Genomic DNA, 15,005 nt, shown 5'->3' with positions numbered 1-15,005 from the left:
GTAAGATATCGTTATTCTATAGAACTATGCATCTTATCATATTTTTAAATTCAACCTGTAATAAAATACATTATTAAAAACCTTAAGTGTTATATATTAGTAAACCATTATATATTTTGGTGGCTATTACTTTCATAACTACAAGTTATTCTTCGTTAAAAAAACTGAAATATAATCATGAAAGTAAAGGGTTTCGAATCAATGACTTTGGCTCATTATGGTTCTGTATAGTTGCATATACCATCAGGAAAAGAATTTGCATTCTGTATAACGAGAAAATTTGGGTACTTTCTCAAAAGTAAAATTGGTTAAAGACCAAAGCTTTTACTAGTTTCATACTGTATCGCTTAATTGTGTATTGTTCAATTGAATTGTCTATTAAATCACTGAAAATGTTCATGGGAATTTAAATTGAATTTGATCACAGTCTATGTAGTAAATGATAAGCTAAGTAATGAGTTAAAAATTCACAACTGTAATTTCAGACCTGAAAATATAAAGATGAAAAAGACCAACTCCTCAACGATAAAATTGCAGTTTTTGGTTGTACTGTTACATGGTTTAACTAGCAGCATTGTAGGTAAATCATAAAAATTAAAATGGTTTCATTGAATTACAGTTGACTCTCAATAAGTCAAAATCGCTTTACTCAAAATTCCGCCTTAGTCGAATAAATTCTAAAGTCCCGTCAACTCTCCTTCTTTATCTTTGTATTTTAACTCCGCTTAGGTCAAATTTTGACTTACCGAGACTCCTGTTTAGTCGAAAAGAAAAATTTGGTCTTTCAATTAAAGTCCAACATATTTACATCTCAATAAGTCGAAGTGTGAAAACAACCGTCTGATCAAAGGTCGGCAACATCAAGGTGAGATGTTGTCACTCATGTTTTACACGTTTCATAGTAATTTTTAATTGCCGGTCATCATGTATTATTAACACGTCGTAAAAGTGGCTTAAATCCGTTTCAGGACTTAATTGGTTTTAACAGTTAGATAACTAAATTAAAATTTAATTACATTTCTTAAAGAAAGTTGACTCATGCCAGTCTGACGGGTGTTAGTCAAATAACAGCCTAGGTATCAACGTAAAGGACATTTGTTTAATTAATTATCTGTCAAATTTGTACTTCCGGTTCACGATAGATGCTAATTTCGTTTTCGTCAAATGATGAATTAAATCAAATGTAATTTTGTGTTTCTGTTTCACTATTAATATACATGTATTAAATTTTGAATGATATATTTTTGTTCATTTATAATTTGCAGTTGTAAGTGATTTACCGTCATTTCAATGGTTAAATATAGCAGCATTGCCGCTAACAACAATAACAAACCTACTCCTTTGCACATTCAATCAGGCACATGTATATACATGTAATGGTGGTAGTTCCACGTTACTCGAATTCCGTTTCTCTCGAAGTTAAATGCCCATTCCCTTTGATTTCGAGTTACCGAGAGTCAACTGTATTTAAAATCAGTTGTAAGTGCTTTTTTTAGATAATTGAAAAGCAAAGAACAAAGCAATCATACACTTTAAAATACAACGTTTTTTTTTTTTTGGGACATCTGCTTTCTTTAAGTGTTATTCTTTTTTGTGTTACATAACTATTTATGTTTATATATAAGTCGTTCGAATGCTTTTAGATATAATGAGAAATTGTTTTCAGTGAAAGAACAATAGGTAAAATAATATTTTGTTAAGTTTAAAATATTTCTTTGGAATTGTATTGTATCCACATTGTATAATACAGGTGGTGAAAAATTAAATGTTAATGGTATACGGCTAGTCAATGGTACACAGCCATATAGTGGGAGAGTAGAAATCAACATCAACGGTGTATGGGGAACCGTTTGTGATGACTCGTTTGATATTGATGACGCAAATGTCATGTGTCGAATGATGAATCTAACGTACGTTTAACCCAAGTTATTCTTACTATAGTACAACAACAGAAGCCAAGGAATATTTAAAGGCATAATGTAGTACTTTCCAAGTTTGTAGACGTGTCTGTATTTTATTGTTTTCGAGAGGTCCTTCCGAATTATGTCGTTATTTTTATGTTATTTTATGCTGCGGTTTTGTCACACTATCTATCTTTTGAAGCTTTTTTATTTGTAATCAATTGGTTTATATACAAGTGTGTAATATAACATATCTTTCTACATATATTAGCAAGATTGTAATAAGTTACTGATTTTATGTTACCTTGGTTTTGAATTTGAGATGTAATCTTGATATTTATCTACTGTTGGTAGTACATGACGTTATCACATGCAGTCTGTTGTTTTCCATGTAATATTGCAATGATATGTTTTTCTTATTTTACACTTTATAAAATGAAGCAGTATTTTATAAGCGTAAGCACCATGTCAAACATAAGAAATCATTATTGGATCCAATCTTAATCTCAATTTAAAATTGTTTCCATTTCCAGAGTTCAAAAATCCATATCACCCCCATATAGCCTCGATTCCATTTACAGAGTTCGAAAGGTTCATATCAAATCCATATCACCTCCCATATGACCTTGTTCTCATTTTTTAAGTCCAAAATATGTGTATCGAATTCATATTATACTCCATTTAGCCTCCTTTTTATTTGGAGACTCCAAAAAATTCATATCAAATTCTTATTATAATTGGAGTTACAAAGTCCTGTGAAAATGTCAAGAAAAAGGTCATTAAACATGAATGAGAACAAAACTGATTCTAGTACACTCTTACGCAGCTTCGAAAAAGCAAACATATATCGGACTCGGCAAACGCCAAGTCCAGTACAGTTTTGACAGCTATTTATTCGTATAGAATTAAGTATTGTATTCAGCACTGTATAATGACATCATAATAGTGCACAGTCCATATAACTCCAATAGAATTTTATCTTATCTTTATTTTATGTGAAATCCAATAAAATCGAAAACATAATATATTTGTGCATAATGTTTTCCAGAGCAACAACTTTTGAATCGAGTGCATTTTACGGACCTGGACTTGGACCGATATTTGCTCAAGAGTTTAAGTGTAACGGAATAGAATCACACCTAAAAGATTGTGAAATGGTTCCTAATGTCGAATGTACACATGATAGGGATATCAGCATTGTTTGCACCGGTTAGTTCATTTTATATTTAAAAGAACTCTTGAATACTTGATTCAATCTTATTGTCGCCTAACATGTTTGAAGGTACATTGCATACATTTCAATATTTACATTTTTCACTTTTCAACTACATGTATTTCAATGTGGCGGCATGACTGAGTGGTTATCGCGTCGGACTAGGAATCTAATCATCGCAGGGACAAATTTTTGTTTCTTTGAGCAGGTAACTTTACACTTGTTGCTCAGTACGTACTGGTTGGTTCCAGGAACGCATTCGAAAGTGCGTCTATAAGCTTATACCTTCCTTCACAATCGAACTATAATTATTACATTCTGTATAAACAAACTATTTCAATTATTTATGCGAAAACCGTTCATACATCTTGATCAATACAACAAATCTATCGAATTTAATTCATGTGTACGAATAGTGCTTTATATGACACACTCAATAACTTATTTTTCAGAACATTACTGTTCATTAAATTTGGTTGATTATTTGAATAAGTTATAATATGCATACAATGAATGTATAACACCACTGATGTCGACAATGTTTATGCTTTCGTAACAAAATAAATCGAACGTAGAAAAAGTTATATATGAATATTACACCGGCTAATGGAAAAGACAGGATTAGAATGGCGGCACGACCGAGTGGTTAACTAGTAACCTATGGATGAATGGCCTTGTGGGTTCAAACCCACATACTGACTGAATTTAATATCAAGGTACTGACATATTGATTTACTAAGAATAACATCTCAGTGATTTAGCAGTTGTTATAGTCAATCCAAGGTAATGTAGAAGGAACCGTTTTCATACTTTGTTTCAGAATGTGGTAGATTGGAAATACGTAATGGAGAAATGCAGTCGATATCAGCTGATGGAAGAAATGTCAAAATATCATGTATAGATGGATATATCTCAAATGTTACAACAAGTATTTGTGAAGATAGAAGCTGGTCTGTTCCGACAATGCATTGCACATTAGGTGAGAGCACAAGTTGATGTGTGATATACGTTAATCAGCCTAAGCCTAAAGTAACACAATAAGAATATATCTCGCTAGTGCAAAGCATTTCTTACTCATTTTACCCGATATACGGGGCGTGAATTTCATATAATTTTCAAACCGTTACTGAAATAAGCAATTGCCTTATGTTATTGCAAATGCAAAGAAAACGTGTATATATCTTTTTTAAATTTTAATGTAACCAAATTGTATTCGCGTACATAATGTTTTTAGAGAAAGGTGTTATAATTATAGTTATTCATACGTTAGTATAATTTTGGAAAATTTTAAACGCATAAAAAAATGAATTAAAAGATCAGAAACCTTTTTGCATTCGTAACACCTTTGATCATAAATATAGAATTATAATGCTCTACCATTTATTACGGAAATTACCTTACAGCATCACCAAATACGAAAATAAGATTGGTAAACGGAATCGGATTATATGATGGCAGAGTCGAGATTTTTAGAAGTGGATCTTGGGGAACTATTTGCAGCACATCATTTTCTTGGCGTGAAGCTCATGCAATATGCAATATCCTTTTTGGCACCAGGTATGGTTCTTTAATTCACATGTACGAGTATATACAATAAAAACTATTCTTCTCCATTTATTTTACTTACTTAAAAGTAAATGCAATTCGTGTGTATTTTATTATGAAAGTTTTAGATTTAATTATCTAGATTACAGTGATTATTTATTACATTTGTATGAAACTATGCTAATAGATAAGTGACATAAGATTATTTATACAGGTCATACAGAACTTATTACACGTCTTCAGACATGTACGGATCGGGCACAGGATCAATACATATAGACAATCTTGATTGTGATGGCTACGAGACTAATATAGATGATTGCAAATATAGCCGAGATGTGTCATGTAATGATCACGACAATGATGTTGCAGTTGCTTGTAACAGTAAGTGATGCCTATTCGATTAACTTGATTAACTTATAATAACTATACACTTTATCTGATTTCTTTTTGTGCCACTAGCTTTATTGAACCAAAAGGCCTCAGGCCCATTCAAAATACATAGCATAAAATATATGAAGTCTACACAGTAAAGATCAATTTTATTTTTATAACGACCGGAACATACTTTTTTCAAAACATTTGAGAAATAACCGCTTTCTTTCATTGAATTATTATACATAAATCTATATCATGTATCTATCACGATCAAATAATAAAACTTTAATTTGATATTGATAGTTATTCAATGGTATATAACGGACACAGTGATTAATAATAAAAAATTTCACAACTCGTACAAATGCGATGTTCTATAGGAATATCGAAATGTGACAAAATAATAAAATGAGCTTGCAAAGCACTTCGTGAACTTGTCAATGTAACAAGTACTTATTTTAAACTTGTATTCTTGTACGTAATATAATAGTTCAGGTTTACATTTTCATCACACTTTAATAGCTGCCAAATTTGCAAAATTGATCTTTTAATCAATGTTCATATAGTATCATAAATAATTTGAGGATTGGTTACAAGATATGCTTCCCATATAAATCAACATCCATTTTATACGAGTTAAATACAAAATCTTTGTACTATTATATACATGCAATACATTTAAATTATTCTGCCCTGCTGTGTCCTCATCGTGTTAAAGTCGTTCTTTAGTTCTAAGATCGAATGAATAAACTTTGTAATGTCAATTACAGTAAGCGGGGGATACAATCACAAAATCATCTTATAATTTATGTTAGGGACCATTTGTTGCTGTCAAACATAGTGCTGCTAGTAAATCGATATGTTCTTTTTTTTCAATATTTTTGAAGAAAAATATGCAGTTGTATAACACGATACCGCAATACAAAAAATGTGATGTGTTTCCAGTGTGAAATATTTTCAAGTCAGCTCTACAACCAGTAGTTAAATCAAAATATATAAGAAATATGAAGATCCCATCGTTGATAATACAATATAGCATTACATGGTAATTGATATTAGTACAATATTATTCCCGTGATGTGATAAACGTGTATGCCCTAACCACGAAATTTATTTTTAGAATGGCCAATGGAACTGGTAACAAATACCAGACTTGTTAATGGCACAGGACCTTATGATGGTCGTATAGAGATGTATGTTTATGGTCAATGGGGAACAATTGATGCAACATATGTTAATATGTATGATGCCCGCACAATATGTAACACACACAATGCGAGGTAAATCTACAAAACAAACAACTACGAATGTTCTGTTTCTTATAGCTAGGGTGTCGAAGGGGAATTTGCAAGTCAAAGTCATGAAAAGCGAACATTTTAAACCTGAAAATATCAATCAAATTGCCCATTTTTGTATGAATATTTGATAAATTTATGTTAAAAAATATATAATCGAGAATCAAGCTGATAGTAAGAAAGAATAAGTTATTCATTCCGTTTAAGTTACCATTTTAAAATCTTCAAAATGCAAATTTACATGCAATTTAGATAAATAAGGTAGATCATCATTCTCCATTTTTCGAACATTTTATATTTATTCCATAGGAGGTGATGAGATGATTTTTCAGTTGGTTATTTTATTCTTCTTTGGATGCTGTTGTTATAAATTGCCAAAACATGTTCCAAATTGAGTATATCAGATCCACATGAATTTAATGCATTTATTATTTCATTGAACGGTGTGTATTTGACAACTTGTTGTTGTTGTTTGTTGTTGTTGTTGTTGTTCATTATAGTTTAGCAATGTATTACACGTCAGCAGTATATGGACAAGGAACAGGACCAATATTATCATCTTCAATAAACTGTTATGGTGAACGGAGTCACATACGCAGTTGTTATGGTAATTCACCATATGGATCCGCTTCTCATGCACACGATTTGTCTATAGCTTGTACTAGTAAGTTATTGCATATGGCTGAATTGAGTTAACATGCGTTATCGAAATACTTTGAAACATTTTAAAATAAAAAATATAAAAAGTAGCTATTTGATGCCTGATCTAATCATTTAAAGTGGGCATAATGGCATAGAAATTAAGAGATAACTAAAATGTTTTGTTAAAGAACTTAATATGAATGTTATATCAGTGGAAGGGTTTAACTGTTTATCCTGCCTTAATAGTCGGTTATCATTAAAACAACATTAGAGCTGACTAGACTAAATTTATAAAATTATTTTGTGTTTCATGTAACGAAGCTTAAGTATACAAATGTTCATTTTACTATTTATATGGTCTGCATTTAACTTGTTTTGATAAAGTATTTTACATCATTTACAGCATGCGGCGTACCTTCAATTTATAATGGAGAACCTATTTCATTCAATGGAAATGAATTAACTATAGCATGTCAAATGGGTTCCCTGCCTAAACAAGTCACGATGACATGTCTTGAAGATAATAGCTGGTTTCAGGAACAGAAATGCACTCCACATCTTGGTACGCAATATTACATGTTTGTGGACCATGTACATTAAGGATTCATTTTTATGTTTTCCAGAAATTTTATTAGTGCTATGATATAGTCGTGATAGTTATTTTTTCCCGGCTATAAGGCCGGTCTGTTTTCAGTTTTGCTTCTTGTAAAATTTACAGGGAAAAAAACTGAATATATGTAAAAAAGTATTGGTCATTTTAAAATAGCAGTATGAAATATCGGAATCTGATTGGCCATTGTAAAATTATTAAGATAATATAAAGGATTTTCCTGACATGATATACGCGTCTAATTTTTAATTGATCTAAAGGAGTCTGTAAATGAACTATCTATATTCATAAGTTCATTTACTATCAAGTTAAATTTCAGATACTTAAGTTCTGTTTAACTATACCTTTTTCTACAATAATAAGTTCTATATTGCCATGCATTCTCATACAAATAAGTTTGCGCTGCTTTCACGAGTTAAAAATTTTGTCAGCACCATTTGCAAGTACCACCACGTTCCCGTTTAGTCATGCTCGTGAAAAAAGCGAATTGCACACAAGAAAACGAACTTACCCGGTATCATCAGTTATTTATGTGAAATGGATACAAAGTTTATAGTTTTCATGTATTTTTCATATTAAAGAAGTATCTATATAACCGCTAACGATTGAATGGTTTGTTTATAATAAATGTTTGTCAAAGTATTTTAGATAACAAAGCTTGATTTGGTTCTTTTTTTCGGATTTAAGGTTTCTTTCGTTATTTTTCAAGGTGCTGCAAATCTGTTAATTTGGGTATTTCGTATCAACAAAACGTTGTCATTTATAAACGTTTTATTAAAATTTCGATTTGAATAAACTAAAGTTACTTAAATGTTTTTCTTTAAGCTAGAGCAACATTCACAATGATAGAAATAAAAGAATTATATATTTATTAATGGTTAGATTGAAAGAAGACGAAAACAATGAGTACGAAATGAGATAATTGTTTTTGGTTATGTTGTTGTTTTTTGTGGGGGTTGTAGTTCTTATCTACTTCTTACTTCAGACTTTAAATTCTGTTTCTATATAAGGAAGGCCACTCCTAATGGGCACTCTGATGATCTGTAAAATGGACAACAAAGGACAATTAAATGCCTTAAATGTCACCTGTATGCAAAACTTGGTGTATGAGTTGTGGACATTTTTCTGAACTTAAACTTTGCTACTTGAAGGGCTGTTTTCAGAAAAACACTTTAAACACTCATTTAACCATTTCCCTATGTAAAAAGCCTTATTCAAAATATCCCTAAAATTTACCATAATTAGGGGTTGTTTTAAAAGTTTGCCTAAGTTTTCTTAAAAGTACATTGGTTAATTTTGCAAAATATAAAATACTTTTACCTTGTAGTTTTTATTTCATCAAACTTATATCTGGTATCATATTTGATATTAAAGTTGACATTATTTAGCAAATATGTACCTACAGTAATTATAAAATCCTAATCAAACACTTTTATTCATGAAGGATATGAGAGATACATGAATAATGTTGAAAAGAAAAAGAAATCCTTATGAATCTTTTTCCATGTTTCCTAAGATACGATATGCAAATAAACCAGTTTTAGTTCGGCCGAGTATCTTTTTTAAAGATACTTCTTGTTTCTGTTGTTTGACATAAGAATGAAACTTTTTTGTTCAAAAATGAGGTCTCTATTAACGGAAAGTAAGTACTGTACGATAATTGTTTATAGAACACCCATTACCAATAGAAGACATTTTACTGCAAAACGGAGATTTACCTACTGAAGGACGTGTTGAACTGAAAGTAAACGGGACATGGGGAACGATTTGTGGTAAAGGTTTTGATTCTGCTGATGCGCAAGTTTTATGTAACATGCTTGGTTTACAGTAAGTACATAGTTATAAAAGTCAGTTTGTATGTCATTATATGCTGTATATTCGTAAGTAAAGATATGGAATACCGATTAAGGAGATGATAAAATGTATGATTTAATATATGATTTTACAACATGTGTGATTTCATTACCAAATCAATCATTTCATAACACATGACGTGTGAAGAAATGCAACGTTTATATAGTTCTGTATATTTCTATAACTTTCTTTACAGATATAAAAGTTTTTCCACCAAAGCAAGCATTTTCAGTACAGTGGCAAGTGGTCCAATTTACATCAGTAACATGACATGTTATGGCACAGAGTCACATATAAACGAATGCAGTTACGAGATTTCAAATAATTGTACACATTATGATGATGTGACAGTCAAGTGCACAGGTACTGTTTGAATGTTTAAAGGCACATACAGTCTCAGGAATACATGTTTGATTTTAAATTGGCAAACATGTATTTTAAAATGTTTTATTAATAAATCTAGTGCTTTTTAGATGCTCATTGCCCGAAGAAAGGAGCACTGAATGTGAAACTATTTATCATAAAAGAAGTAAAATGTACACAATGAGAGAGTTTGAATTCATTCAAAATACTAAATGACTATAATCATACTACTGAACTAATGCAAAAGAAACAAAATGTAGCTAACCTTTATTGCCAATTTGTAATCTCTAAAAATTGTAACAGGACACCAAAACAGAATTTTTTTTAAGAAATAAAGACAATACATTTGTGTGACCTAATATGCCATTAATACAGAGCTTTTGTGCCAGGTTAAATATACTTCTTACAGTTTGCTGTGCATATTTTTTGTCACTTAGTAGTTGTATTCATTTAATCACAATGCAAGATAAAAAATAAACCCACATATGGGCCTCATGAAACTGCAAAGCATTTTTTGACGTTGAAGTTATCAAAGCGATGCTGAGCTGATAAGGGGTTAGTGGAATGCTTAAAAGTGACAGGTTGTAAATTGTATTGCATTTGCATGCCGGAGGTCCAAAACGCTTATTTACTTAAGCTCAAACCGATTTCTTGTCAAGTTCGGTGCCGATTCTGTAACTCAGCAGCGTTATGTGGTGGCTTGCAGGTGTGTATTCGGTAATTAGAAATATTTGCTCAAATCGGATTTGAGATAGGCAACCTTCCTGCAATACTCATCTCATTGAAAAAGCGGAATGTTGAAAAACGCTTGGAATTAGAAAGAAACCATTTACCTTTGACACAAAATTACTAGGCACGAGTTCTTTTCAAAGATGACTCAAAGTTCTCTGTGGACTTCACGAAATGTTTAGCTAAGGTTTGAAGTCTGGCCTAATGAGCCCTTTGCACACGTTTGTGTTATCAAACATGATCGATCTGGTGGAGTTTCAGTCATTGTATGGGCGGGGACAAGCGCTCAGGGGAAGATGTATCAACTCGTAATTTCGTAAGTCACAGTGACGGCTGAGTTTATACGTCGATGAAATTTGATGTTTATGTACGGCCATATGCAGGTGATTTAGGTGATGACACTGACCAGTATCTTAAACACCAACAATTGGTCTAATGGATCGGACAGGAAAATCTACGGACCTAAATCCCATAGAATATAATATGCTTGGGATATGCCATCATACATGCTATGAAAATACTTAAAAATCTTAACTGTTGGATTTTTATCGACATCAATAACTTTATAGATGTCGTCTTTAAATGTTGCTTTAATCCCTCGAGTCATTTTACCACGTTCATGCATTAATAAAAACTTCTATCGTCAATTATAACAATAAAATCAAAAGCATACATTTCCCGTACTAGAAACATTTGTTCATGTACTCTCATTTCAACGCAAAACATATAAATTATAAAATGTAATCCTTAACAAATTTTGATATATCTGTATATACTGATTCAAGCAACTATCTATTTCACAGATGCTTAAACATGTTAAATAAGAGATGAGGTTGATTATCAAGTATATATATCTGTGAAATAACTTCGCCTATAATATAATTATTTTGTAATAATACCATTTATTCAATTCAAAAACGTTTCATTGTGACATTTTTAAACTAGAGTTCCTTTCATTCATGGTTAAGCAAAGATGACCAATCGATAAGAATACGAATAAAACCAATGAAAAGGTGTAATTTACGTGTTTTGTTAGAAAATTACACTCGTCAAAATATTTCATATCCATTAAATTTAAAGTTATAATCAGAGATGGTTTTATTTGATAATATTTTACGTTTTAAATTTTAAAGGATATCACTTGGACATTACGGATATCAGACTAGCCGGCACAAATGGGCCATACCACGGTAGAGTAGAGTTAAAAGTCAACGACACATGGGGAACTGTGTGCGGCACCAATTTTTATGGTTCTGAAGCATCATTCATATGCCACATGCTTGGACTTCCTACGTAAGTACAACTGTACATCGATTATATTTTATTAGTTATCAACATGCGTAACTTTTATTAAGCCCGACGAAGAGCATTTATATGATGATATAGATAAATACATACGCAATCATATCTTATACAATAACCGTTCTTTTTTTCTTTGTTTTATATGATGAATCAATTGCACATCAATTTTATAGAATATGCATGAATTAAAATTGGGATTTGGTGTTTCAAAAACCAAAAGAATCAGTATCGTACTCTAAGATTTATATAATGATTTGACCTTTAAATTTTACACCACTATTTTTTCATTCTAGGGGAAAAATATTTACATATAAATAAATATGTATAAAATGTGTTTTATTTTTGAAAGATTATTTTGAGTCCATCATATATATGATACGTGTTTTTATGGAAAATAAAAATGAGGCAAGATGGGGCACCACTTGAACCCGCAGAAAGACAAAAAAGTTAGACGGATTGCAATATGGATTCGATTAGAATTGTTTGACTCGGTATATTTAATGAGGCTTAATTGACAGCATTGGTTCAAAAAATGTACAGTAATGTACTTGTACTGGCAGATTACATGATGCAAAGTTTATTTCACTACTTACATTTCATAATTTGTAAAAACTAAAAGTGTAGATTACAAATGAAATTTAACAAATATGCAACGTTTGACACGTCATAATATATCTCAATCACTGTAAATACAATTTTGAGGTTTTTTCCTTTATCGAGTTTACTTAATTAAACAAATACACTAGTCTTGTTAAATATTCTAGTCTAGAAGGATTTTAAGAATCAATACTTAAATTAATTACAAAATTATATTCATTCTCTGTTTAATTTCTATTAACATATGGGTTATCTTTATAGTATTTGTCTTGTAGGTATAAAGCTTACTATGGTTATTCATTCTATGGTCAGGGGAGTGGACCAGTGTATTTAGACAGATTAGATTGTTACTCATCATACACCCATTTTAACCAATGTCGATATTCTATAAATGACTATTATAACTGTGGACATAACAAAGATGTGTCAGTTGTCTGTTATGGTAATTGTATACATTGTATATTACTCGTTCTATTAATATGAAATGAATAAATAAAATACTTGTTGTCTTACATGAAATGACAATCCATGCTGTCTTAGGAAGAAATCGATGGCAATACATGTTCTAAAAGGAACAGATGACAATATATGCTGTCTTAGGAAACAATTATAATACATGTTGTTTCAGGAATATTTGGTGTCTAAGAATGAATGATAACACATGTTTCTTTTCATGTTCGATTTATTGTTATTCATTTTAACTAAATTTGATATTAACCGGAATTTTTAATGAAACTATTTTTCAATTGTAGGCAGCTGCATGTTAAGACATCAATTTACTTAGATATTATCTTTAAGTTAGTTCTTTGAAACATTCCAACTTGAAAAAATGTTCGTGTTATTTTAGGACCGACATTAAATATTAGTGATGCTAGGCTTGTGAATGGTACAGGTCTAAGCGACGGGCGTGCTGAAATCAAAGTAAACGATACGTGGGGTACTATTTGTGATGAAAACTTTGACATTCACGCTGCAGATTTATTCTGTAGGTTACTTGGTCTGAGGTAAAAGTTATGGCTATGAAAGATTTTATGTGTTATTTTGTGCCTTAGTACTGTGGTGAATTTGAAACAAATGAAAGATCTTTTGCATTGTTTTTATGCGTAGAAATACTCAGAGGCAAATACAGGCAAGGTGGACCGCCAAGTGAAAAAGACCTTGTCATATTAAATATGAAAATAATTTGAAGCTTATGTTATTGAAGATGACTGACAATATTGTTATTACATAACTAACAAAATTGTCAGTATGCTTACGTAACCACTTCAAGAGACTTTCACAATTTGCAACACAAAAAAAAATTAATTTTAGTAAATTTTAATTAAATGAATTGATAGCAATCAAACGATTTAGTTTTATGATTCACTTTTTAAATCTAAAGGGCAGCTCAGTATTTTACCGGAGGTATTTATGGAGAAGGCAGTGGTCCTGTATTTATTGATCAACTTTTCTGTGAAAGCGACGATCTTACCCTGAGTGACTGTAAATATTTGTTTCTCAATAAATGTAGTCATGCTAGTGACATCTCTGTTGTTTGTAACGGTAAGTCACCTTTTTTTGTCTCTTAGTATATTTAGTTTTATGTATACGGGGTAATTATAGATAAAGGCAAAGTTATCAAACAGTCTAATTGAGTCAAAACTTGCATATACAGTGTTAAAAGTACATCTTATAGGATAAGACTAATAACCTATATATCATAGCATTGGCAATATAATTGCTTAATTCAATAATATTTATTTATTTATAATGCGTTCCAGAATAAAAAAGAAAATTCCAGATGTCCTTTTTCCGGGGGTCGACCTTAAGCCACTTTTTCAGCAACAAATTTACATGCAGAGAGAGTTACATAGTGAGACTAGAAAGATAGAGGAATAATTCCCCTATCTTTTAAACCTAGTACCTGGCCGTTCTGCGGATACTTTTCGATTATCTTTTTATAAGGGTTTATTTTCTAAGGATTATTTTGCAAACTGTTGTTTGGAGTTATTTGATAAATATGCATAGAAGTGTATTGTTTATACTTTAAAATGGTTCTTGTTAGCGGGTCGTATGGGGGTTGCGTTTATTGGACGCCGCCTTTCCTTGTTGATCTTGTTTATCATATTTTAATATTACTGTCATCTTTGCAGTTCATTCTCCGAAATCGCAAATGGTGTAATACTATTTTACGAAATGAATAAATATGATATTTTTCTGCATAATTCTCATGCGTTAGTATGATCTTTGCTGATAATTGTTATTTGTGTAGATGAAAATGTGTTCGTGATATATGGTTTTACCCCCCGTTTATATGAAAATGATATAATCAATGAAAAAATGGAGGGTCATTCAATAACGCAAACATTTGTTCTTGTTTTTTTATGACAATAAGTTTCTTTATTTAACATTTTCCATCATACATCATGTTGTTAAAATGAAAACAAATGTAGTAAAACAAGAAAAATAAAAATATGTAAAAGTTATCTACAACTGATATTAATATGATAATTAATAAGCTAGTGGTAACGTATTATTGCCAACTAATCCATTTTTTAACAAACAACCTATAAAAAATACGTATCCATTACCTACAA

General features: G+C 31.0%; 1 protein-coding gene across 1 annotated transcript; it reads left to right on the top strand.

The window, feature by feature from the left end:
• Nucleotides 1-490: 490 nt before the first annotated feature.
• Nucleotides 491-13,971, top strand: LOC132737150 (scavenger receptor cysteine-rich type 1 protein M130-like; the record flags this gene model as incomplete). Its single annotated transcript, XM_060724404.1, has 15 exons — nt 491-580; nt 1,751-1,910; nt 2,950-3,110; nt 3,935-4,093; nt 4,518-4,671; nt 4,874-5,043; nt 6,158-6,317; nt 6,833-6,996; nt 7,378-7,536; nt 9,255-9,411; nt 9,635-9,801; nt 11,664-11,823; nt 12,705-12,871; nt 13,277-13,433; nt 13,811-13,971. Coding segments are annotated over exons 1-15 (2,335 nt in total), but the record flags the coding sequence as incomplete, so codon positions are not given.
• Nucleotides 13,972-15,005: the final 1,034 nt, after the last annotated feature.

The sequence above is a fragment of the Ruditapes philippinarum genome, unplaced genomic scaffold, assembly GCF_026571515.1.
Source record: "Ruditapes philippinarum isolate M1 unplaced genomic scaffold, ASM2657151v2 ctg9308_1_1_1_1, whole genome shotgun sequence".
Classification (NCBI taxonomy): Eukaryota; Metazoa; Mollusca; class Bivalvia; order Venerida; family Veneridae; genus Ruditapes; species Ruditapes philippinarum.
Note: the sequence above shows the minus strand (reverse complement) of the source record. Positions and strands in the feature narration are given on the sequence as shown.